Raw genomic sequence first — 27679 nt, 5'->3', positions numbered from 1 at the left:
TAATTATAAAGCAAGCCTTTCCCTCACAGCCAGCCAGTGCTTCTTGTACCAGCACAAGGGCATGGCTCCGGAGAAGAACTACTGCCTCCACCAGGACACGACACCAGGTTAGCTATCCAGGACTCCAGCCTGGCTCACTGCATGGCCCCACAAATAATGCAGGGGCGGAATAAGCAATCAGAACAAAGATTGCTCACTGACTCCAGAAGAAATTAAGTCTGCAGCGTGGTTTGCCATGTATTAACTGTGTGCCTAAATAGACTGAGATTTGGGAGGCAAGAAGGCATGATGCCCTATCCAGAATCCTTTCCAAAAGCTGCCAGCAATTCATTTGACTTGATAACTCTTCTGCTCATCTTTTTCTCCATGGTTACACAAAAGGTCCCCAATTTCTTGATTGTATTAGCAAAGCACAATAGCTACAATCGAGCCTAAAACATCAAGGAGTTTTAATAGTTTGCAAAGAAAGGGTGGGAGTCTTACTCGCCTCAGTAAGGGATATGCTTTCATATTGAATTACACTGTAAATCAACAGACTTTCTAATGGCATTTCAATAGCTTAAATGGCCCCCCGACAATCTTTTCTGCAGGGTTTATTGCCTATAAGCTCAAAATGGCCAGAAACCAAACCATTGCTCAAAAATACTCCAAACGGAAAGCCTCAGACAGCCTAGATGAAATGCATTTTTACAGAAAGACTTGTGGTAAAAGCTAGATATAAAAGGTGAACAGAGTAAGGCGAGGCAGGCAGGGTGCAGAGAGCAGGGCTGGGGACAGAGCTTCCTGGGGTGCTGGGCTCACTTGTGCTAAGGTCACTCTGCTGGTCCCTACTCCCTCCTCCTCCGCACAGCCTCTCTGAAAAGAGCAACCCCAGGGCTGTGGGCGCAGGTCTGCAAACACCCTCAGGATCTTCTTCTGCCATGACTAACGCTGCTGAAGGAAACACGGGCATCAGCCCTTGGCCTGCCTGCTCTCCCTCTAACCAGGGCTTGCGGGTAATTCAGCAGCCACACCACCAGCTGTGCAACAGGCAGCAGCAGCAAACTAACCTTGCATCAAAGTTAACCCCACACCCCAGCAACCATGTTAGCAAGGGCTTCAACAAACAACTCCAGAACACCTTGTGTGATTATGTGAGCTGAGGCCTCTCCCAGCCACCTGCTCCACCCCCACACCAGGGAGCTGCCACCAAGTTGGAGAGCCGAAGTGCCGGCACGTGGGCTGGCAGGCAAAGGCAGCGCCGGCTGACAAGCCAAACGTATAGGGAGCAGACCGGCCTCTGCCTGCAAAGCTACGCGCCATGGGGCCAGAGGGCCTGGGTACCCGTCAGTGGGGCGTGCGTTGAGCTTTCAGCTTGGCAGCTGCTTGCAGCCAGGGAAAGCAATGTGGTGATACTTGCACTGCCTATCCCAGCCAAACTGCACCGGGTGGAAAAGCGTGCTCCTCTCCAGCACACCTCAAGCGTTCCCAGAGCCCTTCCCAACTCCAACAGCATCAAAGCAATAGTTCTCAAGACATAGCTGTGGAAAAACAGACTAAGGAACACACTAGAAAGCTGGTACCACAGCAGGGCCAGGCATCCAGCTGCACGAAGGACAGCCAAATTCAGATCCTGCTGTACCCAGTTCGAAGCCAGGGCATGAACTCCAGTCCCACAGACCCCAGCTGGCATCCCAGTGCCTTTGATCACTGGAAACTGGCTCTTCTCATGCTTTGACCAAACCTTTCCAGCTTAACACGCTCAAGCAAAATGCCTGTGTTCTCTCTAAGGATGCTCACAGTTGCCAGAAAGGTGTTTATTGGGGAGGAGCTCATGGACAAGCATGAAGCAGGACTTCTAACTAGTTCAACTTCTGATGCTGTAACAGGGCTGTAGGTGTGCAGCTCTTTTTGACAGTCAGCTCCAGACGTTGTCAGCTGCCTTGATCAGTAAAACTGTTATTAGCATCACATGCCCTGGGATTATTTAATACCTGACAAATAGCAGGAATTTTTCCTTTATTTATTTATTACAGCCTGGCTTAGGCTGCAGGGCACTCTGAGGTAGCCTTGGTGCATGGGACTCTGCTGGCCTTTTGAAGGGTTTGTTGTAGGGCCAAAGGACAGCTGTATGCTAAAAGCAAAGAAACAGAAGACAAAATTCTGGCAGCTTTCAAAACCCATCTTACCTTGTGCAGTGAGTGTTTCTCTCCACTAGTCCCATTCAACATAACTGCATATCAGTAATAATAATTACAGAAATAACTTAAAATGTTTAGAAAAAAACTAGGAAGAAATAGGAAAGGAACTTAGTTTATACAAGCAGGGTTTGCAATTACTGTGCAGCATGACTTTCACACAGATCAGAGATCTGCACTATGTAAATGCCATCACATGCATGGAAACAGAAATTATATTCCTATTTCCTCAGAAAACAAATTCCTACTGCTTTTTATCTCAGCCTGCTGCTGATCTATGGAAGGAAAGACCATTTACCCCCACTCTGCAAGCTGCAGTCCACCACTACCGGTAGGCACAGGCTGATGCAGACACAACTGTCACAAAATCCTCTGTCAACAGCTATGAAGTATTTCTGGCTTCCTGAAATGAGTTTTGCCCACCTGGAGCACACTCTGCAGTGAAGTGGGAGTCAAAATAAGAAGCAACTGTATCATATTTGATCTGTAGTACCCTGGCTCTCTACTAAGGTAATGATGCTCTGGGGAAGAAGTTGCATTCTCCTTTAACGCGTCAACTTAATGTTCAATAATACAATTGCATATAAACATGGGTAAACCACAATTCTTTTTGCCTTAAGAAAGAAAAAGTCATAGGAAAGGATACAGGCAAAGGAGCTCAAGGTAAAGAATGCATGAGAATTATTTGTCTTAATCTCTTCCTGCACATATAAGCAAATGGTAACAAACTCATCAGGAAGTTGCGATTGGCTCATTAATCTTATAGTCCATCTGTTACCTAGTTTCCTTTGGTATACTCTGATAATCTGCTACTTCAAGATCAAGGTTTAATTTTAACTCCTTGTTAAATCTTAGAAATTATGACATCTCTACCCAGGAACTAACTATTTTTACAACTGTAAGTAATTCCCTAGGAACAAAGCAATTCAGTACCTGTGAACAGTGTTTCCCAGGCTTAAGAATTACTTCAGCTGCTACATAAAACTCATAGGAATAATCCTATGTATTGTAAACGTCTCCCCTTTCAGTTACAACTCAGTATTCCAAATCATTTATGTTGTTTCACTGACATATGACTGCTTCCAATACTGCACTCAGATAGTTAAAGAGATACTACCTTTTAAAGATGCATATGCCAAGTCAAAAGATCTTAGCACATGCTAGTGCAAAATTAAATATTTTAAAAGACAAGTTTCCACCCTGATGTAAATCAAAACATAACAGCTTTTGGATAGCAGCCAGTTTAATTCTCTACTGCGTTGCACCTGGCAGGGTCACACACATCTGTGTAAAATGCTGCTATTCAGGTTTGCACAATTTCACACCCACACAGGAAAATGCCTACCAGAAAGAACATGGTACCAGAGAAATCGTTCATGGTTTTAACTACATTAAAGCATGCTGAAGGCAAGATGGCATTTAATTGACAATATTAATAAAAACTGCTGCAACTTGACAAATATAAGAAATGGGAAACAGAACGATCTTGAAGTTAACAAGCTCTTACAGATTTGATCTGTGTGACATTTGACTAATGTGTTTAACAACTAATACACAAATTAAAAAATATCCAGATCATGCTAATGTGTTTACAAGAAAGACTTCAGAAAACAATCAAAATCATTAGAAGAAAGAGAGCCAGTTTTGAAGAGTCTCTGGAACATGGATTTTAATGCAAATGATGAACAGAGAACTCTGTCCCAGTACTCAGTTGAATGACTCAGGTGTACAAGCATTACTGATGAGACAGTTCATGTCCATACACTTACTCATCTGCATAAGTGTTTGGGGTCATAATTGCAGTGATGTACCTGCAAGGCATCTGGGAAGCCCCAGTGCTTACACACCAGCTGCTCCTACTTGCCTCTTGCTGACATTTCCTACAGTTCTCACAAAAGGTGGTGACCAATGTTGCAACTAATCACTTTTTTTTTTTTTCAGCAGGAGAAAATCCACATTTATAAACAGAACAGCATGAGCCTGAGAGCTCATGACAAAAGTTTCAGAGGAGCAAGTGAGATGAGGGACTGTCCCAGGTAATCCCCAGCAGCTCAGCTCTCCAGAGGAGAGAGCTCAGGGAGCAGAGGCAGCCACCTGCCCTGCCCTGTTTGGCTGTTACCAATCCAAGGAACATTTGGAGTTTAGCAATATATTGTTGTCCTTGTCTCTGAAAAGCAAATGTAAAAATTCTATTTCAAATCAAAATGAAAAATGGTGCACAGCCAAGTGTAAGCCAGGCTAAGCTTTGAGGATTTGCCAGTTTTTCCCTCAACCCATTCACTCCTTCCTTGCCTGTATGTGCTTCTGCTTTGGGGATGAAAAAAAGACAGTACGAATGATTTCAGAGTGGAGGTATTGCAATTCATCTACAGATCTCTTGTGGTGTCATGTATCGTGCCAGCAGCTCATGGACTTTGAGTTAGTACAAAGCAGCATTTCCTATCTTTCTGATTATGCAAACCCCAGCGGCAACCTTGCTGGATTTATCAAAACATATTACATTATCAGGGCAAGATGCTGTTTCTTGTCATCATGTGATCCTGGCTGCACGCTATGTGAGATGCTAATGAAGCAAGTCAAAAGGGAGGGGAGAGGAAAAAGGGAGCAGAAGATGAAAGCTTGCTCACTCCCCACTACATCCACCCTACTTGCAATTTTTAGACATTAACTGAAGAGGAGAGCAGCAGCTTTTGGACCCTGTCTACATGCCCAGATATAGCATCTTCTTACATCAGTCTAGTTAAAAAACTCACCTATTTCCCACCCCATTGCATCCCTCAACTCACAGGTACAAGAGTTTATAAAACACGTGCCTATCCAGCGGAGATAAGAAACTTTCTCCTCACCAAAGACCAAACAAGCATTTCAGGCCACAGACTGCAATCTGTCCTAAAAATCAGCACTGCAGGATGGATGAAATTAAATGAACAGTAGGCCCTGGATATGCATGCATTCACACCGAAGGCTATATTACTGTAGATATTTTAGTCACGTAAATAAGGCCACCACCTTTGCAACAGAGAAGTCCCACCCCACATGTAGCCAGATGGACGCATTGCAACCAGGACTCCAGACTCCCGAGAGGACAGGGACTTCTCTCAACAGCAAAGACGAACCACCACCAGCAAATTCAAACATGAAGAAAACCCTCAAAACCACAGCTCTGTATCCTGAGCTCATGCCTTTGCCCTGGCCCACAGGGGTCCGTTCTGTGTTTCAAACTGTTTTAGCACAAGTCCCAGGAGAAGTTTCTCTCCAGTGGTACAACTAGCCTGGGAAGCTGGGTATGCACCCATCTGAGCAAACCCTGGCGAACTCTGTTCTGGCTGGGGTGTCAGGAGCAATACCCGAGCTATTCATCTGAGGCTAGTTTGGATCCCCCTGCTCAACACAAAATCACATCAGTGACTGAGAGACACCAACTTTAGCACATGAACCTCAAGCCTATCCATAAGGTACCCACGTACACCGTAAGAAAAAAAGAAATACTACCAATATACACCTATTTATCAATCCCGCTACTGGTATTTCCCTGTAATCACTCCAGAGGTGTAGCACCTCACCTCAGTCACAGACACCGGCTGAGAACAGAGAGCACTGGCACTCTCCCCAGCGATATGATCGAGATGCCTATCTCTTCTCTACAGTGTCAGCTCTCTTTCCTCCACGTCTGATTTTATTGTGGTGGTTACCTGAACACACGTGCTGAACTTCCTGGCCTCAAAAAGTTAATACCTATCTTAACCTCGGAAATTCTCAGCTCTTCTGCACCACCTTCTCTACCCAGAATAAATGCCCTTCTTTTCTTTCCTTTTTTTTTTTTTTCTTCCTTTTTCTTTTTTAACCTAACACTTAGCAGCGAACTGCTGTCTGGATCAATTCAGTTACTTCCTCCTCCTTTACACTGCTGGAAGCAAAGGCACAACTTTAGAGCCTGTACTATTCCTTTCACTTACCGTTAGGACTAAGACAGATGTGGTTCTCTGGGCTGGATGCAAGTGACATCTACTTGGCAATAACCTAGAATTAGCTGTAAGTTAAACTGTGTTCAAGCAGTGCAGCGCAGCACATAATAGACACAAGACTAGTCCTGCTGTTCTGTCAAGAAATCAAAGAAATTCACATGCTCACATCAAACAATTGTGCAGGCATGTGTAGATCTGAGCAGAAACACATCCAACCCCAGCTATCCAAGTTTCTAAGTATGTCTCTGTAGGCTAAGCAAAAGAAGGAACGTACATGACCGTGTGAGTCTGCAGGTGTACTTTGCCAGTTATGTATTACAAGCCGTATCTCTGCTAGTCTACAGAGAGACTTCACAGCCCTCAGCTGCAAGGTCTTGCCTCTCAAGCTACAACAGCTGAGACTTTTTGTCCTTAGGGTCTCAAAACGCATCAGCTGGAATAGCAGTCTAAGCAAATCTAAAGCAGGGGGCCACAAACTGATGCATGAAGGCACACACCTGTGTAAACGCAGCCACACATGCTGGGTGCGTGCATCTGCAGCACAGGCATGCAAGGACAAGCCCCAGCGCTGCCAGCACCCTTCGAGTGCCTTCATTCATTCAGAGGAGCGCGGCTCCAGCTTCTCCTACTCACCCAGCCTTCGAAGGTGTCGCTGGGGCCCGCAGAGCGCAAGAGGTCCTGGAAGTGCAAGGTGCAGTTGGCCACAAAGTCATCGTAGCCGATCGGGGTGTCGTGGAAGACGGAGAGCTCGATCTGATGGCCGTCGGTAACAGTGGCGGAGAACTCCTCGTTGTAGGTGGGTTTGTTGGTCTTCTGCTTGATGCTGGTCTGCCCTACGCGCACCTGGTCCACGCTGACGGTAACATAGGGGTCCAGGAGCTGGTAGCCCTTACGGAAGAGCGAGTGCCGCAGGGACCAGCGGGTGGGCTGCAGGCCCACCGCCTCCCCAATCCGCACCTTCAGGTACCCGTTGAACTTCATGGCTCCGGACATGGCGGCCCGCCCAGGGCGCCCGGGAGCCCGGAGGAGAGCCAGACCCCTGTCCCGCGGAGCCGGGCCGGCAGCCAGCCCCGCCGCGCCTCCTCAGGGGGCCGGGCGGCGGCGGCGCGCCCGCCCCCGGGCCATGCCGGGGCCCCGGAACCGCCGCCCCCCGCGCACCGCCCACCTCCCGCGGCAGCGGGCAGCCGCTCCACCGCCCACCCCGCGCCGCCGCAGCGTCCGGCCTGGGCCTCTCCTGCCGAGGGGGAGCGGGCGGCGCGGCGCGGCACGGCTCGGCTCGGCACGGCGGGAGACACCTGGGGCGTAGGACGGCGCCGGGCGGGGAGGAGCCGCGAACTCGCGCCGCGAGGGCGGGCCCGGGGTGGGGAGCGGGCGGAGCGGCGCGGGCGGCACCCCCCGCCGTTAGCACAGGTGCGGCCGGCAGCAGCCCGGAGCCGCGCCGAGAGGCTGCCGAGCCCCACGCCGGCCGCCGTTCCCCGCGGGCAGCGCGGCGCGGCCGGGCCCGTCCCCGCTCCACCTGGGCGGCCCCCGGGCCCCCGCACGGCCCCGGGCAGGGCGGAGGCCGCCCCCGGCCCTACCCACGGCGCGGGCAGCGGGGCCGCACGGCGCGGCCTCACCCCGGCCGGTCCGTCCCTTGCTTTCTGCAGCAGGACGTGTACGGGGAATATAAAGACACGTTGATTTTGCTACTGAAAAGTTTGTTCCGACAACTCTGCCGTTTGGGATTAATTGCGTATGATTAACGTCCCTGGCACTCGGTGTGCAGGGTTTGTTTTCGGGTGGATTTCTTTTGGTTTCTCATTGCACTTAATGAAGTCAGAATGTAAACCCTTTAATTACTTTCCAAAGTTGACAGCAAAATGGTGTGGCCTGGGTAGGGGAACAATGAAATCCTGCTCTCCTGGTGACACTGTTCGGCCGATGGTGTCTGAATTAGGTTGCGGCCTCCACAGTGGAAGAAGATACGTGGTCACTCACACGTCCGCACCACAGCTGCATGGTACCAAGGCTGGCTGAGAACATGCAGCCTGTTTTTTCTGCGTATGTTTCTTTCATTTTTTTCTTTTCTTTTACTTTTCTAGACTATTCCTCTCCCCTCAGTGCTTCATCTTTCATGTTCTACCCATTCCCTAGCAGACCGCCTCTGGTTTCCCACCCCCTTGCATCCTTGCTCTCCTCCCCACACCCTTTTCTCCTTCTAGATGCTCCACATTTTGCAGGAGCATCAAGCCAAGGCTCCTTCCAGCCTCAGACAGAGCAGGTCCTCGAAAGCAGGTGGAACAGGTTCAGTAATGTGATCATTCCTGACATGGAAGCAACAGTTCTGCCAGAAAAACTCGTAGACCCTTAAATCAGACTTTTGACAGGTCTCCTTGCAAGGCTTTTAAGTTCCTTGGATGTCACTATTAGCTAGAGTAAGTAAGTGTTCAAGATTTTTTTTTGAGCTTGGTTAGGACAGTTCATCCTGGGGGGGGGGACGCAGGCTTCATCTTAGAAATTGCCAAACTGCACAAAATCCAACCACCACAGGGTCTGGGATCTTGTCTCCAGGATTGACCAGCTCCAGGTCTTTTAACAGAAGGCACGGCCAAGCAAACACAGAGCAGTCTGTTCCCATACAAGACTTAAAGATTTTGGAAATTTTTTGTTGGGTTGATGTTCCTTCTGAAATGCGTTTATAGCATTAGCTATGATCACTCTGGGTAGTATCTTTTCCCTACATATATCCTGGTTTTAATCTTCACACCTTCTCAAATTCCTCCATCCCACAGCAGTGAGCTTGTCAGAAATAAATGTTTCTTTTTATCGGCTGTATGTCTATCACTTTAATTTTTTGATTTACCACTGTTCTTCTTTCATGACACCATAAAATAAAAAAGCCCCTCATTTACCTTGTCAGGCGCATCATTATTTGTCATTTTGCACTTTCATCACCTCTGTCCTTCCTAGTCATGAGCTGCTGCTTGAAGTCCATATAAGCCAGGACAAAATCCATACTGACCATTGTGGGCAACCCACAGTTCTCAGGAGACTTTACCCGGACTCTCTGTAATGGCTGCAGACAAGACTTAAAGACAGCCTGAACTTCAAAGCACCCAGAATGAATGTCTGTAGGACGAGGCTGAAGGCCTTAAGAAAGCTGGACCGCTCGCTCTCTAAGCCCCAGATCGAACATAGTTTTACTTTGCTTAGAGGTCTTCAAAGAGCTCAGCACAATAGCAGTGAAGAATGTTGATTTTAATAGAACAAATTTTGGCTTAGTGGAGCACGTCTGGCTTGCCTCTTAAAGTTTCTTGCGCTGGATCTGTTTGCCTTATGGAAATTAAAATCTCTGTAGGATCCCCCAGCAGTACAGATAAACCCTTTTTAGAAGTCTGAGCATCAAATTAGATTCACAAGAGCTCTTGAAGGCTGGAGACTAAAGTTGATGGATAAACATGAATTACAATTGCAAACTGCTACAGTACTGTCAAAATTTTTCTCGTTACCTTTCCCTCAGTTTTCTGAGGAAGCAGAGTTGAAAACCTTCCCAAGCAACTTGTTAGAAGAAATGACTGACTCACATATTTACTGGCACAAACGGGGAGAGACCAAAATCTCCTAGTTATAGGGTCAGATGGCACCTTTCCTCTGCTTAATCACACAAGCTGAAGTACTTTGCTGCACTGGAGTTCAACATGTAATAGCAATAGGAAAGTGGACTTAAAGAACTTCTTCCATGCAGTGGTTCATCGGAGTCTCATGTAATAACATGATTCCTGTACCTGGGCCTTTGAAAAAAACCACAAAGTATTGCAAAGTTTACAAAAAAAACCAGGTGTGCTATATTTATTAAATATTTCTGATAAGCCGCAGTACTCATTGCTAGCTACTTTTCCACTGGAGGAAAAAATCAATTCTGTGGAGTCCTATGATGTGTATCTAATTAATTTTGTTTATCCACTTGAACCAGTCTGGAACAGATCATCTCAGGCAGCATCTGAACACACCCCTATTCCAAACTCTCAGCCAAAGCGCAAATGTCCTGTTCTCAAAGAGAACTGAGTAGTGACACGAAGTTAGAACATACCCTGCCTACTGTCCAGACATCCAAGCAGCAGAAAAACATCCCTAGTTCAGTATTTTCTTCCAAGAATCAAAACACCCCTGAACACAATGACCTTGCAAGGCTGAATGCAGCAGCACCATCTGGTGATGGCTGCACTGAACCTCCTTGCACAGCTCTGGGTGCCAGGCAGGTCTGCAGGAGCTTAGCTTGTCTTCTCTGCCCCAGCAGGAGCTCGGAGACCAGGCTCCAGACATGGCAAGTTGATTCATTTTGTGCCCTCAAGTGTTCAGAGAGGCTGAGCTCTTCCTAGAGCTTCCTGCCAAGCTGCATGGTTTCCCGAGCAGTTGGCCGATGACACATAGCTGTTCAAGAAACCAAGAAGAACGAACAGATCTCCTGATGTTATGCCTGAGCAGCAGCATGGTGGATGGCATGCAGTGGCAACAAACAGCAACAAACATAAAAAAAACACAATCTGAATTATAGGTAAATTACAGGACAAACAAACAGGTAATAGGCAATCTTACTAACCTACCACTCTAGGAGAGGGTTTTAGCATAGTGGTGGAGAACCCCCTGGAAAAAACAGCTTAGTGCTCACCGACTATCAAAAAGACAAATAGACTATTAGTAATTATTAGAAACAGAACTGAGAGCACAGCCAAAACTGTCACTCAGGCGCTGCATAAATGATACACCCATATCATTTATATCAGTGTGCAAGACTGCTTCTTCCTCCATGTCAAAAAAATGCAGAGTAAAACTAGAAAAGTCACAGAAAAAGATGCCAAAGGTGATCACAGGCATGAAACGTGGTTTTCAAGGGAGAGAGACTTCCTAGCTTAAGATTTCTGGGTCTGGGAAAGAATGACTTGAAGAGGAAAAAGCGAGTGAGATCTGTACAATCATAAACCATGAGCTGGATGAATGTGAAAGGATTTTTCATTTTTTCCCAGACAAGACCTGATGGGCTCTCACTGAAATTTTGAGGTAGCAGGTTTAAAATATACAGAAGCAAACACCTTTTCACAGAACACATGGTTATAATATAGAATTCATTGCCAAAAATGGAAGTCAGGAATACAAATAGCCTCATAAAGGGCTAGATATTTATGGAGAATAGACTTACTAGTGGCTACTGACCATGAGGTAAACCCTGGCCCAGGAACTTCCTAAACCATAAATTGCGAGCTGAGAGGAGTCAACAGAGGAAGGACAAATCTGCGTTTCTTATTTCTCATCCTTTTCTGCTTAAGCATCTTATTTCTTACTCTGAAGCCTCATTTACTACCCATTGGAACAGCATGGCTGAGCTATGATGAATCTAGGAGGGACCCAGTGTATCTATTATGTTCCTCTGGATTATAATTTCCATATCTAAGTAAGAAAACTCAGGAGTGACACCTCTTTAGACTGGCTCAGGTGCCATTCCCTGCAGGTGGGTGAATGGCCAAAGACAGGAACAACTCTCCAAGTCTACTCTTGCATTCTTCCTTCACGTCACAGTAACCTTAAAGAATAAGTTTATGGAGGTTCTCTTATGTTTTTGGGAGTCTATCTGGAAAACTTGCAATTCAGCTCCACAAATGAAGTCAAAAAGGTTGGCTAAGCCCTGTTGTAAGTTTATGATTTAAGCCTGGCCTCATCTCACACTACAGCTATACACAAATTAGAGCCCATTCACACACCATGTAGAAACCTCCACTTCTTTTTTCCTACCAAAGTGTGCATTATTCCTTTCACCAGTAACCTATAATTCTGTAATAATTTAGTATCGTCCCCATTTGGCAAGTTAAGGGCAAATGCTTAAACTGCTCCACTTTAAATTTCTACCAAACACTGGTTACATTCAGAAGTGAGTCTGTAAAGTGATGGAAAAACTTTGGCTTTCACAACTACCATCGCAAAAATGCTACTGACATTTCTTGTAAATGGAACTGCAGTTAAATACACTTTAAAAATACAAAAATTAACAGAGCTGTAGAGGCTAGTGAAGCAGGAACTAACTCTATTTGGTTCCTCTATTAATTTTAGTCTATTTATACAACTTCCCTTTTATAGTTCTTTCTATAAGAGTGCTTGTTAAACCTCTAAATAATGACAGCTGCTAAAAACTGAATATCCCATGTGTGGAATCATTTGTGGTCTGGGGAAAAAAAAAAAAAAAAAAAAAGACCAAATTCCTCTCTAATGATAGTAATTACAGGATCAATCCAAAACTCACTGAAGTCAAAAGCAAAGCTGCCACTGATTTAAGCTATGCAAGAATCAGCCCTGGTTTGTATGTCTGCTGTTGCTCCCAATTTATTCCAGTGCAAATGAGAAAAAGAGATTTAACCTAATATCAGCTTTTCTTAGTTAAATAAGCATGCATACTTATTTTCCACTACTAAATTGAAGCTCACCTGATCCTTATTATTTTTTATTTTTTGGAAAACACCAGGTCATTTTATAAAGTGCTGGTATTATAAACTGCAGAATATAGTTTATAAGAGCACTAACTCCTACAAGCCAACCATTAATACAACTAATGGGCTGTTTGTTGTATTAAACTGCTCTCATTTGTCTGGGTCCATTAACAAATGCAGCGGTCATTAACTGTTAACAGCAACTCAGTTATTAGATTTTATTACTTGTACAGGAAACACTGGAGAACAAACCGATTGTTTTGGTTTACTGGGGTTTATTTCTTTCCCAGCAGTTTTGCCCTATTATTTATAATTTAGCTCCTCACTTATTCCCAAACATGACTGACGCACTCAGAAATGGGTTGAAGCCATCCATGCGACAGTTAGTCTACGTGCCAGCCCCTCCTGCCAGCCCCACCTAGCCCAGCAAACCTCTCCTTTGAACCAGAGAGGTCTGAGGCACCGGAGTGGCCTCTGCTTTTCTGATTTTTCTGTATCTTTGCGTTGGACAGCAGCTTCCCCCCACATCATGGGATTTAGGTAAAAGATACATTAATGTGCATCTAGAAGGCTATAAAATTTTCTGCTTCATTCATGGTTCTCTCTTCCCAATTCACTGAAATCCAACATTCAAGGTTAAAAAAATTTTTTACTTCCTCTTCCCTGGGACTGATGTATCAAGTAAGGATGATCTCTCTCTGTCTTGCACAAACATTTAGTCCAGATAATTGTACACATTTGTTCTGGCCCTGTGGTTTACGAATCAGCTTAAAGCCACAGTCTTGCAAATGCTCATATGTGAGGAACATTACTCAGTATTGTCAAGATGTGAAAGACCTTCCACATTCTGAATGCCGAAGACCCTGATGCACACCTTACCTGCTCTGCTTTCTCCACCCTGATTCAGTTCAAAGCAACAGAAAAACAATACCAGTGTCAAAATGACATGAAGGAACAGCAACAGCTTGTCATGAAAGTGGCTTTCATCAAGCAGACTGAACAGCTTTCTTCAACCTGAAGTGCCAGGATACACAAATGAGGGAGGAGACACTCAGAAATGCGTTGTGAGTGCTCTTTGGAAACAGGATCTTCCAGACTCCCACCAATCAGTGTTAGACCTGACTGGTGTTGCAAGACAACTCTCAGTACTTAAGACGTGGAGATATGTGAAGTGACTGTGGTTCACCCTCTGTGGGGCCAGGTATATTTAATGAGATTGAAATAACTCCATTTCTGAGCTATTGGTCTTTTTCTAGTGCACTGCAGTTATTAATGGTATTTATAAGTTCTTCTCTCATCCTACAAAGGCACAAGGGTACACCTGGTATAAATGCTCCCAGCTGTTCACTAAAGGCTTGGGTCAATCAGAAAGGTAGAGCCACAACCAGCACATTGGCACAGCATATCGGTGGCACACGCGGTGCTTAACTCTCTGAAGAAGAAAGACCACACTCCAAATAAAGTGATTCACAATGCATATCTGAATGTGTCGCACTGGAGATGCCCCACTAATCCTCTTCTCATTTGGCTTGTGAAACAGCGTCTTATCATGGTTTGATTACACACTAAGTGGTCAGAGGATGGTCATAGAGTGTAATTTTGGCCAAATTACATCAGTCCAGTGCGATCTGCAGATCCATTCAGATGCAATGGCAGCCAGTGGATCCAACTCAGCATCAAGAGGAAAAGGGTAAGAGATGTTGTTAAGAACAGGCTGCTAGTTTGTACAGCCCGCACAGGTGATTAGAAAGTGCTTTTATTATCCCTGGGGCAGAGGTTAAAGTCTCTGTATTCCCATGCCTGTGTCTCACGTGGTATGTGCCTGGGGATGTGTAGTGTTGTGGTGCTGGGGACTCAAAGATACGAGTCAGCTTATCTGCTCCTGCCTATAAACAAGGCAGTACTGATACAACATCCCTCCTGTCAGCTTCTGATAACAACTTCCTTCCTGCCCTCTTTCCCAAGCTAGCACGTGCTAACATATTGTGCAACAAAACCAGCTGGACAAGAAATTATAAGTATTCAAGGAGCCCAAGGACGTGCACATTATGCCATTAAGCAGAGACTTGCTAGGAATGCCCCCAGATCATCAGGTATGTATGCATTCTCCTTACCTTACCATAACAGGGTAAAATAAAAAGAACATCTCTGCCTCTTTCAGCTCGTGGTACAGCTCAGAATGTAATAAATCCCAGGGTTTTCCATGAACAGCAGGACTTTTCAAACACGGAGGACACCCCTAGTCTTTGCTTTTTACATACAGAAAGTAGGTGCCAGAGCTGTGGTCTAGAGTCTCGTTGCAAAAAGGCTGAGCACCCCGTTCCCCACTCTTGCACAGGATACTGTGCCATGGTACCAATCTCCCTCTCCTGTTTCCTCTCCTCTCCCTCAAGCTCCTCTTGCAGAAATGGGTCTTTCTAATAAAGTCACTGTGCACTTTGTGCAGCATGTTATTCCTTCTTTTTGCTCCCACAAGATCATTTTTCTTTCACCAAGGATCTGGGTGTCAGCTCAGCAAACTAAGAGATCCTGCCACAGCAACTGAAAAGCACATTATAATTACGGTGCAGTTAACATGCCTGAGGGACAGGATGCCATCCAGCAGGACCTGGACAAGCTCAAGAAGTGGGCCCACCTGAATTTCATGAGGTTCAACAAGGTCAAGTGCAAGGTTCTGCACGTGGGTTGGGACAAACCCTGCTATCAATACAGGCTGGGGGGGTGAAGGGATTGAGAGCAGCCCTATGGGGAAGTACTTGGGGGTGCTAGTGGGTGAAAAGGTGGACATGAGCTGGCAATGTGCGCTCACAGCCCAGAAAGCCAGCCGTGTCCTGGGCTGCATCAAAAGAAGCATGGCCAGCAGGTAGAGGGAGATGATTCTCCTTCTCAACTCTGTGCTGATGAGACCCCAGCTGGAATACTGCATCCAGCTCCGGAGTCCTCAGCACAGGAAAGATACCGAGCTGTTGGAGCGGGTCCAGAAGAGGGCAGTGGCAATGATCAGAGGGCTGGAACACCTCTGCATGAGGACGGGCTGAGAGAGTCCAGGGAGACCTTATTGCAGCCTTTCAGTACTTAAAAGAGGTTTATAAGATGGGGACAGACTTTTTAGCAGGGCCTGTTGTGACAGGACAAGGGGTAATGGTTTTAAACTAGAAGAGGGTAGATTTAGACTAGATATAAGAAAGACATATTTTTACAATGAGGGTGGTGAAACACTGGAGCAGGTTGCCTGGAGGGATGGTAGATGCCCCATCCCTGGAAACATTCAACGTCAGGTTGGACAGGGCTCTGAGCAACCTGATCTAGTAGATGATGTCCCTGCTCATGGCAGGGGGGTTGGACTAGATGACCTTTAAAGGTCCTTTCCAACCCAAACCATTCTGTGATTCAATGATTTGCCAGTGCACCCAGCCACAGCACACTGACTGGCTGGTCGCCCCATTTGTGGGATACCTTTTTTTATACTCTCCATACTACTCTGGTCAGGAGCTGCTGCCTAAGTCAAGTTGACAAGCCCTAGATGGCATGTGGTAAGAGCTACACATTCATCTCATTTTAAAAGAAACTGAATTAGAAAATTATGTTAAGATCCAGAGGGGAGAGTGAGGCCAGGGTCCACCACTGCAACAGTATGTAGCTTTATTTCAGATCAAGGGACTTAGCCCCAGTGATCCCAATCAGAGAAGCAAGATTTTAGTGAGGATGAGCACTCAGCTTCCAAACCTGTGGTCCCCTTGTCTCTGCAGCACATACCTGATCTGGCCTAGATGCACATCTGTGAGGTAAAAGAAGCCAAGATATCCTGGAGGAAAGAGAGTTTCTGGAAAAGAGGTACCTGCCACAGCCAAATAAATCTTGCGTGCTTCTGGATCAACAGGACAGACTCCCAGCTGAGCCAGACCTTGTGCAGGTGTCAATACAATGTCTCTGGGAGACAAACTCTGCTGGCTGTGTAGAGCTGGGAGCTGCATTGCTGAGGAGATTCAGAGAAGTTTGGCAGGTAGCTCCAAGAGCTGCCATGCTGTGGTCCTGAGGAGACAAAAAACCAGCCCTGTCTGCTTGCATCGAGTGAGGAACAGCCTCTATCAGAAACCAGCATGAGCCATGCCCACCTGCCTGGTCTTCACAGGAGAGCCTGAAACTGAAATAGGTGAAACAGCAAATGATGGAGAGCTTGATAAACAAAACCACTGCAGTGGTTGCCAGAGATCTGTTTAAGAACTAGCACTCCCAATATTCCACATAAATGTTTATCCAGTATGAATATTATTCCTTAAAAAGTAGGATGTTGTTCTTTTCCTGAGTAGTTTAACTTTGCATTTTTTTAATGTCATCAAAAGTCTGAACTATGACCTGCGCTAAAACAATAGTAGATATTGTTTAGCAGTAAGTAGACTAAAGAGGAGAGAAAAAGAAATGTATTAACATTACGGGACTATTATGACTACATGTTGCAGACTCATTATATTAGCTAATAATACCTAACTGAGTTGACTGGCAAAGGATCAGCAATCCCTCAAAGTTCTTTCTTCGGTCAAGACTTAGCCTAATCTTTCAGTTTCCTGCCATGTCTTCCATTAAATTCCTTTTTCTCATTTAAAAATATAGTCCCATCTGCTGAGAACTGCACATTCTCTTCTTCATCACAAGTGCTGAACTCTATTCCACTGAAATGCAGGAGTTCACCAATAATCTCTATTTATCTGTACATTTTCTAGTAACCGGAAGAGCTATCATCTTTAATACCTATAGAGCAAATGGAAGTTGAAAAGCCAGCAGGGAAGGGTTAGAATGAATGGAGTTAAAAGTATGCTGTGGTGAGTATACGATAGAGAATATAATGGTGACAAAGAATGCTCAAAGGGAGAAGGGAACAATTACCTGGACTAGGTGACTAGAAGAAAAAGAAGCACATAGTAGATATTGGGCATTACTAATCTTTAAATTCTACATAAGGATTATTGATTTTTATTCTTCAGCTGATTTCAAACAACACTCATCTTGGTTCAGAACCAAAGCCCGAAACATCCTCCAGCATACGATCACAGTGCTGCGGCAAGCTGCACTCTGGGATATGCTGTGCATCAGATGCATCTCTATGTTTCTGCTTTAATCGTTACTGATGGGAAGAAGACATGCTGTGTATGCACTTCTATTGAAAGCTTTAAAATCTCAGTAAATCATAAGAACTCTGTGATACCAAGATGCCGTCCCAAGTACTCATTGAGACAAACTGTTAGATTCCTAATTAGTTAAAATGACACTTCTCCTGGTGCACACCTACCAGTAGAAGTTACCTGCATGTCCCCATCCCCACTCCATGGTGGTTACCACAGTGATACTCTCCCCTTCTTTTGAATCAGTGTAGGCTGAGCCACTAAATACCAGCGCAGACCCAAGTACAGTCCTCTCTTACGTATCACACTGAGAAATTCCAAGATGTCTGTAAAGAAACAATGGTCAGGACCTCCCCATCCACCCCATTTCTGCCCGAAACTCTGCACACAGACAGCAAAGTGTACATATATGGATGCTCTTACTGAGCTGCAACTCACTCTGAATAACAAGCAGGGGAAAAAAGGAGTATCTCAGGATTGCTCTAAAACTTCAAGGCCCTGCTCCAAAATCTTAGAACTTACAAAACATTTAGAAACCAGAAGGCAGAACTACACTGCACGAGGGAAGGCACCCCCATATCCACCACGCTGCATCAGTCAGAAGTGTAAGGGCAGAGCTAGGAAAAGCAGGTTTTCTTCTCTTACCGAAGACCTCTAGATGGTGCCACCTCTTTTGCTTTCGAACCAAGCAGCAGCTAGTGAGGCTGGCAAGAGAAATACAACGCTGTGTAAGGGAAAGAAGCTTAGGCATTTGCAACCATGTACATAAGAGGATCATTTTGCATGTATGATGTGCTGTTGTTAGATACTCTAAGCTTTTTCATAAACCTCTGAGAAACCAGCTGTGTTGCCAATGCCTTTGTAATGCTTTAAAAAGTTGCCCTTTCCAGAAGAGTAATGTTTGGGAATTAAGAGTCAAACTGGACTGCAGACTGCTGAGATCTGAATGTAAACAACATGCCAGATCCCCAGCTGATCCCCAGATCAGCCAGACTTAATTTATCTCAGTGGTGTGGCACTGTTAGACAGAAGCCTGGGAGCTGAGCTCAGTGCTGGGTGAAGTCCCTGTGAAAAGGGAAAGACTGCAAAAACTGGGACACCAAAGAACTCCTTTGCCTCCCATGATGAGGGGCTTCATTTCTGGAAGGCCCACTCCTTCCACAGGCAGTAGTAGTGATTTTCCCAGCAGGGCCAGCCAGCCTGAAGAGAACTGACTGTGCAAGTGTCACGCTCAGCCTTCGTGATCCTGTAAGGCTGGAGAACAAGCCCTGAGGGTACCACCATGCCAACACTACACACAGAGGGAAATACTAACAATGTGTGTCCCTCTTTGCACTGCACTGTTCCCACCAGGGTTGAGAACTGGAAAGCCCAGAATTTTGGAAGGATTAAGGCAACACACATCTCCCTTTAAACATGACCCCTAAACCCACCTGCACCCTGTCAGGGTCCAGACTTAGCATTTCATTTCCCCCAATTTCTCACCAGCCCTAAAAAAGCCCCTGGGAAGGCAGGACACCCCTGGCCTCTGTCAGCAGCCACAGTGTTTCACGGCCACCAAGTGTTGGTTCCGCTAGAGGGTACCCGCACCCTGCAGCCGTGCCACGCAGGGAGCTCTGCCGAGCGCTGCTCCTAATGAAACCTGAAGGCCAGGCCCAGGGAAGTAAAAATCAAACTTTACAGAAAAGCATACTGTAATTTTATGACGCATTTTAATTTGATTCTTGTTTAGTTAGGGCAGCCCCCTGGGCAGGCTGGGACTGCACCGTGCAGCGTACGGCTGTGCTTTCAACTAACAGCTCCAGCCTCTTCCAAGGAGGTAAATGTTAAAGCCTCCTGTGCAATCAAAGCTGAAAATGACTCTGGGGAGTAAATGAATGGGGGGGGGGGGGGGGGGGGGGGCAGGGAAACAAAAACCACAAAACAGGAGGCTGGCAGAAGTTCACATTTAAAATACATATTTCATCTTATTAAAGGGATAAGAGCAAAAATACTCAGATCTCTAATAGTGTTTGCATTATAGCAGTGCCTGAGGGGAGTCACATAAGCATAGGACCGCCCTGTGCTAGGAACTGGACTAGCGCTTGGTAAGAAGCACACAGCTTGTCCCACAGAACTTGCAATCAAAACAGACAAGGCATAAGGAAAGAAGGAAAACAGACCCAAGAAGGAAAAAGTGATGGCCTCAGACCACCCTGCAGATGGGGCAGAGCCAGGAGTACGACCTAGGTCACCCCCAAATTCCCCTATCAGGGTCCTCCTCCTTGGCTCACACTATCTCAAATGCTCTGTGTTCACAGCATGCCCTTGTTTCGCTGTGTTGGGGTTTTTTAATTCCGGCTAGGTTACAAACATGGATGCACAGCTCTTCTGAAAGCCAGGTTCCCTGCAGTCCAGTTTCAGCTAAACTAAAGCAGGTCACCAGGAAAACCTAGCATGAGTAAACATTAGCCTAAACCATGACCTGGCCAAAAGAACCAAATATTTGGAAATGCCACCTATTTTCACATTGGTAGGAATACACCCAGCACATCAAGCTCTGCCTGTTCCAACACCTGGAGATTGGTGGCTGCGTCTGCACCTGCCATATTCTAAGGGAAGCTTAGAAGGACTTAGTGAGCAGTTTGGCTCACATAACTGCCTATGCTAATGGTCAATTTTTAATCCAGATTAGGGATATCATCCTGGAATTCATGCAACTCCATCTCACTTCTGTGGAAGTGACAATGCTTGGCTACAGTGAGCAAACTCCCCGTCTCCATTTTGCTCCATATTGGTGCAAGACCTGGTTTGACATTCTACTAAACTGGGATCTTTCAACAGCCTCAAACCTACAAAAATGGCAGCTGAAACAAAGCCCTCTGATGGGAAAGGTGCTGGTTTCCACCCAGCTCCCAGGGGGAAAGCCGGCTCAGCCCAGGACAGGATTTTGGTCAGTGTTAGTGATGTATCAGCAGACAAGGCACTCTCGTGGGATGTGGCACACCAAGGTGTAAATCCTAGGTTTGCAAAAGGACTTAAACTTGGGTCTTCAACATCTCTAGGGATTGCCTTAACCACAGGTCTGTTTGCTATTTTGGTACCAGCTCTCATACTCACACAACATTTATTTTTGTAGTAAAAGGAGAAAAGGATAAAACCCTGAGTTAATAGCAGAAAAAAGTTTTCTTCAGAGGGCTGAAAAATTATTTGCTTCCCTATACTAATTACTTAGCATCTAACTTACATGCATGAAACTGTCCCTGATATCTAAAGAGCAAGTTGGACAGAAGGGATTTTTATGAGCTGAGCATTACTGCACTTGATTTGAGAGCCAGGAAAACCTGTATGCAAGTACTTATATCTGTCCTTACTGCAGAAATTACTGAAATCCCACTGACATTGCTGGGGAATTTTCCTGTCTGAAATAGGGACATAAGGATCTGTCCTGCAACATTAAATGTGACTGTTGCAAAAACATGTCCAGCTATAGTTGGTGGTTCATTTTTCATTCAAACCTTTTTTATCTTTTTTTTTTTTTTTTTTTTTGAGGGGAGGTGAGCAAGGGGAAATAAACCATGACAGATTTCTCACATAAAATTATATTATATGGCTTTGACTAATATGAGCATTTCTGATGTATGTGTCTATACAGCTCTGCCTGTAAAAACACTTTAGGAGCCTTGTGCACAAGATGACAAGATGTGTTCTGATATAAGTGGATTATACACGAACAAGCAGTGCAATGAATGCACACTCACACGCTCCCCAAAACCCCTGTGGGTTGGTAGATATCAAAACCAGAACCTGAAATTTCCATTTAGAAGCCTTATATACGTGCTTGGAGCTTTCTCCCTGCATTCGATCAACTGATTTACAAAATGAATAGCAGATGAATGGCTGTCATTTCCCTGCTGATTTTGACAGTGGCTGCACCCTTGTGGTAATCAATATTTTTTAATGGAAAACACCATGTATTTGAACTGGATTTCTTAGCTATATTTTGGCACTCTGTTTATGACAGAATTATTCGTTATTGAATCCTTAGTGGTCCATAGCATCAAATTCATTCTAATTACCAAGGCAGCCAAGTAATAAGTTTTCTCCATTTACAGATATTTGCAGGACTATAACCAGAAAGCAAGCCATGACTGACTAGTCCAGTAAACAGTGCACTTTGCTGACTAGTGTTTGGTTTATAACCTTTGGCACATCTTGATATGTACATAATAATAGTTCTTAACCCATAAATAATATTTTACAGAGGTCACACTATAGTTATTTAAGTTCAGGGGTTTATTTCCCAGAACACTAAGTAGCTGTGAATGAATTATGTTTAGTCTGATCTGCCACAGAAGGGTCATAAACTTATACGTTGTAGCAAACCATGGAATATTACTCCTGTATGTCAGGCGAACTGTAAATGTAAAAGAATAATGCTTGATAAGGGGAAAGTCTTTTTATTTTGTTAAAGTAATATACGTTTCTAGGGAAAGACTATAAAAATTCATGTTAACTTAAGTGACAATTTGGGCAATCTCTCCACATACAGCTTGTGAATTCTGCTTGCTACAGGGGACTCTCTCTGTGTGTCTGAGAGGCTACAAAATCCATTCTGAGCAGGCAATCTATTTCTTTCTTGGCTCCCTCCAGCTTACAGTGTCCCAGAATCCACAGGAGGTGATGAGAGAAACTTTTTTGCCTTTGCATAGGGCTAATAAAAAAAGGAGTCATTAAATGTTGCCGATAGCCTGTTCAACTGCAACAGCCATGGACAAAGAGAAGGCATTTACTAGGTCTGATGAACACATAAGGGACAAGGAGGGAAGAGAACTAAGCTGCTGATCGTCAGGTAGGGACTTTGATCACTTTGGAGGCTACTCGGGGTCACCTGACAAGGGAGGGTATATCAGAAAGCAGTGGTGGGGAACTGAAAATGAAAAGACCAAAGGGACTGTATGTTCTGGGAAAGATGCTGTGTGCAGGAAACAGGAGATGGGGGCATGCTTTTATAACAGAAGGATTTTTGTTAATTTCAAGACCAGCTGAGATGAAGAAATCCAGCCAAAGAGGAGCAGAAAAGGCTCCCAAGTCCCCAAGATATAGGCAGTAAGACTGAGAAAAAAACACACCTGCATGAACTTTGCCTTGATTCCAACAAGCACACAAAACTGAGAAAAGCAGGGAAGTGCATCTGAGTCCGTATGTTTATTGGTGTTGATTATAGTAATAACTTCAAAGCAATAACTGAATTTAGAACCTGCTGCAAAACCTGAGTTCCTGTGTGCTTCCACCATCCCAAAGCAGTGCACTGCAAAGTTAGAGCCCCAGGAAAGGGCAGCTTTAGGTGAGGAGGAAGAAAAACACTGGACCTGAAGCTGTTCAGCTGCTGTACCTGTAACTCCTGTTTCAGGGAAGGGGTACCAGATCCTGTGCTGGGGTTACACCCAGGGCAGAGCCCCCACTGCCAGCTAACCTGACAGAAGGCAGCAGGGGAGCCAGCTCACTGCATACGGACCCACAGTCACAGTCCCAGCAGCAGCTGGCACACTCGAGTCCATGTCACACTTCCCAGCGCCTGCCCTGTCACGCCCGTGCCCAGTACAGCACTGTGCTATCCCTACCTTTGTTTACCAGATGAACTGGAGAAAGCCAAGGGCTCTTAAAAATCTGAAAAGTTTCATGGGTGACCTTTAAGGGGTGCTGTACTGAGGTGGTGACAATTTCCCAAAACAGAAATAAAGTATGAACCAAGAGGATTAGTAATGAAGATCAGATCATTCTGGTTCTCCAAAATTTTCCAACTCCAACCAGCTACTTCTCTCCTACTGTCTGCAGGGGGCCTGCTGTGAAATTCTAGCTGGCCTGAAGACTTTTAAGAAAAGAGATAAATAAAACCAAAGCAAAAAGTCACCAGCTACATGTTTCAAGTTTGCACTCCTAGTGCTGGATGCCTAAATCCAGGATTAGCTGTCATGAGGGTGCTATGGCATGGTGAGACAGGACCTAGTTCACCACCCAGCTGAGCCCTCTGGTTTTTGCAAGTTGTGTTGATGTTCTGGCACTTCCTTCTATACAAAATCCTCCCTGCCTAAATGAATACTTGCATACCGGTGGGGGAGATTTTTAAAGTAACAATATGACAGTGAATTGTTGAGTTCCCACTGAAAGCCAGCAGGAGATGCATGCCTAATTTGCTCATTTGCCTTGAAAAACTCCAATGAATATTATTTTGAAGTTCATTAGCTATCAAAAGAAAATAAAAATTGGGTGATTTTTCTTGACTTTAAGAAATTTAAGAACAAATTATTTCCTCTGTGTGTAACCTTTGAGGGAACTTTGTGGAACTCATAAAAACAAGTCTTTAAAGAAAATAAAAGTGCTCTTAAATGTCCTGACTGTACTGCAAGTATTCCAATTCATAGATGCTTTCTTATGATGCTGAATTCAAATTAAATTGTAATTTCTGGGGGTGGGGGTCTAAAGCCAAGGGGTTCCGTGAACTGCGTAACATGTGAAACCTGGTTTCCTGTGGCTGTCTCATGCTTGGATCATCCCGTATCTAACACAGCATGAACTCCAGCAGAGGCTTCTCCTGTTCTTGGAGTCTTCAGTATGACTATTTCTCATGTACTTCCCATTTCTATTAATACAGAAGAGGCTGTGCTGCAGCCTTTCTCTCAGGGGGGCCATTCATTTGCATTTTTCCCCTTCAGACACACACCTGTTTCCATAGAACCTGTAGGAATCCTCTGTGAATCTTTACTTTAAATCTTCTTCCTGTTTGCCTGATCTGGTTGAAATTCCCTAAAAATTTCGAAACTTTTCTTGAGTGAATGTAAGCCAATAATACAGGTGTGGGAAAATGCAACGTATTAGGTAATTTTGTTTGTTTCCTTATCCATAACCATAAGGATAATTTCACCTGTACTTTACCACCAAGTTTATTTATTGTGAAATTTCAATTCAAAATAATGGGAAAATAAAATAAATTGACCAACCATAACATCTCCTGTGCCCAGAGAAGTTTAAGGAACAGAGACCTTGAGCTCTCTGGTGATCAAAAAAAGTGATGTGTCACAAAGCTCCTGGTTGTGCTCTATGACCATCCATTTCTGAGATACCAGCATGATGACACATATTTTTTTATTATCTGTGTTTTAATTCAAGCATTTGCAATTACAGCAAATAACATCACTGTTATATAAAGCATATTCATTGTTTGGTCCTTTACTTGCCACCTTCAGCCACCAGACAACAGTGGGATATAAAATGGTTCATAGATATTTCCTGGGTAGTGAAACCTAACAAAACAACGTAGTACAAAGATTACTGGTTTTCAAGGCCACATTATACATATGTGACATTACCCTCAACTGGACAGAAGACATGTAGTGTCACTCCTATATTACTAGGGCTTATACAGCAAATAGGACTGTGATTTAATGCATGAAGGTCTTGTGCTTGATTTCTGAGTGCAGTACCTTTTGTTTCATTCTAGTAAAGAAGACATTTACAAAATAAGGTGTTTTAAAACTGATGTAATTCTCTGATCAGAAGGAAACATCAGCTTATTACTTAACACGTTGCATTCACTCAGTGCTTTAAATAAACAGATTATGCCCTCAAGAATGCTATTGTGCCAAGCAACACACAAATAAAGAATGAAAAATGTTTTTCTGAAGAGGTCTCGTGCCCATGCCTATTCTGTTAAACATATAGGAAGTCTGACATCTGGGCCCATAGCCACATTTGTGACATCAGTCCCTTGCTGCATACCTACCTACCTGTTACAAAACCAGCAACTCTCTGTTGTTCAGAGGAGATATCACTTTAAGCTGCAGTTCCCCATCCCTGCACTTTTTGGTGAACCAAAAATCTACACTGGTGTCACTGGAATTTCTAAGGGAAGCTTAGTCAAGCAAGCAAAGTCAATAGCTGTTGGTCGCTTAAATAAAACTGAAAGCGTCCTTTTGAAAATCCTAGCCCTGGAATTTTAGGTGCAGCAGAAATAAAAACTGTGACTCTTTCCGCTGCTATTACTAAATACAATATGTGATAATTCACTTAAGACTGTATGTATCCTTTCTAGACACAAATAATTTCCTAGCACCACAAAGCATCACTCAAGCACCATTCTTTGCTCCTTACAGCACAGTCAACCTTGGCTAATCATCCTAATTGTGTTTGGTACTTAGGACTGCACCACCCCTTCTCCCCCCTCTGCCCAAATACACAATTAGCAATACTTTGACCATGTCATGTTTTCTTCCCAGCTTTCAAAAGTGACATTTCTAAATTACTGTGAGATCATCATTTATTAATTACAGTAGTGTCTAAAAATCCCAGATACTATTTTTCAAACAGAACACAGAGAGAGATGTAAAAGCCCTGTAGGTGAAAGACACAGAGACACAAGTTACAGCATTTTAAATTACCACATGTCAACAAAACTGACATTACTGAGCATGTGCATATTCTTAATCTGTTGCAGACAAGACATGAAATGTGTTAACTCAAACCTCTCTTCCTGAGATGTATTTTACCTTGCTTTTGTTGCACGGCCCCAGTGAAGAAGTCCTGCGTAGGTGTGGTGGTAAGCCAGAGTAACTCATCAGGGCACCTGAGCCCCATGGCACTCCCTGTATCATCCAGGCAAGGACATAATCATCCCTGCAGAGCATGGGTATATGGGGCACCACAAAGCACAAGGCTAAACACATGTGTTTCCTACTACCCTCTGCAAAAAGGGCAGATTAATATATAATTAACATATATTGACTTGTCTTGTGGTGCTTATAAAATGTGTTTTGCATTATGTTTTTGTAACAGTTGGCTAGCAAGCCTTGACCTGCAAGGGTTAGGACGAATACCTGCACAGCTGGAGCCTTTGGTGGCCAATCACAGTCCCACTCTCATCATTTCCCGGTTTTATAAATGTAAATATTGGAGGTCTTGTTTAAACCTTCAGAACCTAAACATGTCATCACTATTAATAACATATGTTATAAGACACCACATGCTGGCAAAATAACCTGCAGTAAATGACACCAAAAATATTGAAAAGCTTAGCATAAAATTGAAACTCGTTAATGGTACACTGTGCAGTTTGGCATACAACTAGAGGCAAGAATTCCACACAATGGGACTGTGTGAGTGCTAACAGCAGGCTCCCACAAGATAAAATAAACTTGTTTTATGGACATGAGAAATTGATTTTTAATGAGATTCTGCTCAGCCGTAACATCATCCTGGGAGGGTGAGCTGGTTTTACCCTTGCCTCTGGTGCAAAATTATAGTTTGCAGAATAAAGAAGCATTTAAATTAGGCCTATGGATTTGCACCTTCATCATATTAAGTGAAAAGTAGGTGTTATCCCAGGTCTGAGTATAAAATGGTTGTTAAAATGCCTGCAAAGAAGATCTCCTCTTCCCTGCACTACCTGTCTGTACATTTTAGGATCAGGAGGTCAGCCTACAAGCAGAACACACACTCCTCAAGTTCCTTAGGAGATAAATTATCTTGCAGGCTTATTTCCTGAGGACAGAAGATTAGTAACAAAAGGGATAAATCTCTCTCTTTAAAGAAGCTGAGTACAGGCATTTTAATTTATCTTTTCATGTCCAGGTCTCAACTGCCTGTTAAGAAAACATTAAAATGTAAAGAGGTTATCAAACTTGCAGTTTGATGTCAAATCACTGACACGTTCAATCACAGCAAGAAAGGACTGTCCCTTTGCTGCCTATTCACATCTTTCTTATTCATTTCATCAATTAAAACGAATACTAAATCTTCTCTTTGAACCCCCAGAAAGAAAACCAGAGTGAAACAGATGGAAAGTGCCTTGTAACTAGGCAGCACTTGAGGAAAAACAGAATACAAAAGCAAGAACAACTATCAAGCCTCTTCAAACTCAAAACATTTTCTTTACAAAGAAATCATATTTTTGCTTCCCAAATCAATGTCACTTGGCCCTGAACAAG

General features: G+C 44.4%; 1 protein-coding gene and 1 long non-coding RNA gene across 3 annotated transcripts in view; one reads left to right on the top strand and one right to left on the bottom strand.

Moving 5' to 3' along the window:
* The window catches only part of PRKCH (protein kinase C eta), a 121609-nt gene extending 114204 nt beyond the window's left edge, over positions 1-7405 (bottom strand). The window contains exon 1 of the mRNA XM_056346569.1: positions 6776-7405. Coding sequence (XP_056202544.1) covers positions 6776-7135 — 360 coding nt within the window. The 5' untranslated portion in view covers positions 7136-7405. The remainder of the gene's footprint in view (positions 1-6775) is intronic.
* Positions 7406-14147: 6742 nt separating this feature from the next.
* Positions 14148-18523, top strand: LOC130153282 (uncharacterized). Of its 2 annotated transcripts, none has more exons than XR_008823297.1 (3): positions 14148-14287; positions 14567-14690; positions 15094-18523. It is a non-coding gene; the product is annotated as an uncharacterized LOC130153282 (long non-coding RNA). The 2 variants fall into 2 exon arrangements; XR_008823295.1 differs by having other exon boundaries at positions 14563-14690.
* Positions 18524-27679: the final 9156 nt, after the last annotated feature.

This window comes from Falco biarmicus, chromosome 7 (assembly GCF_023638135.1).
Source record: "Falco biarmicus isolate bFalBia1 chromosome 7, bFalBia1.pri, whole genome shotgun sequence".
NCBI lineage: Eukaryota > Metazoa > Chordata > Aves > Falconiformes > Falconidae > Falco > Falco biarmicus.
The sequence above is the reverse complement of the archived record's forward strand: the minus strand, read 5'-3'. Positions and strand labels throughout refer to the sequence as shown.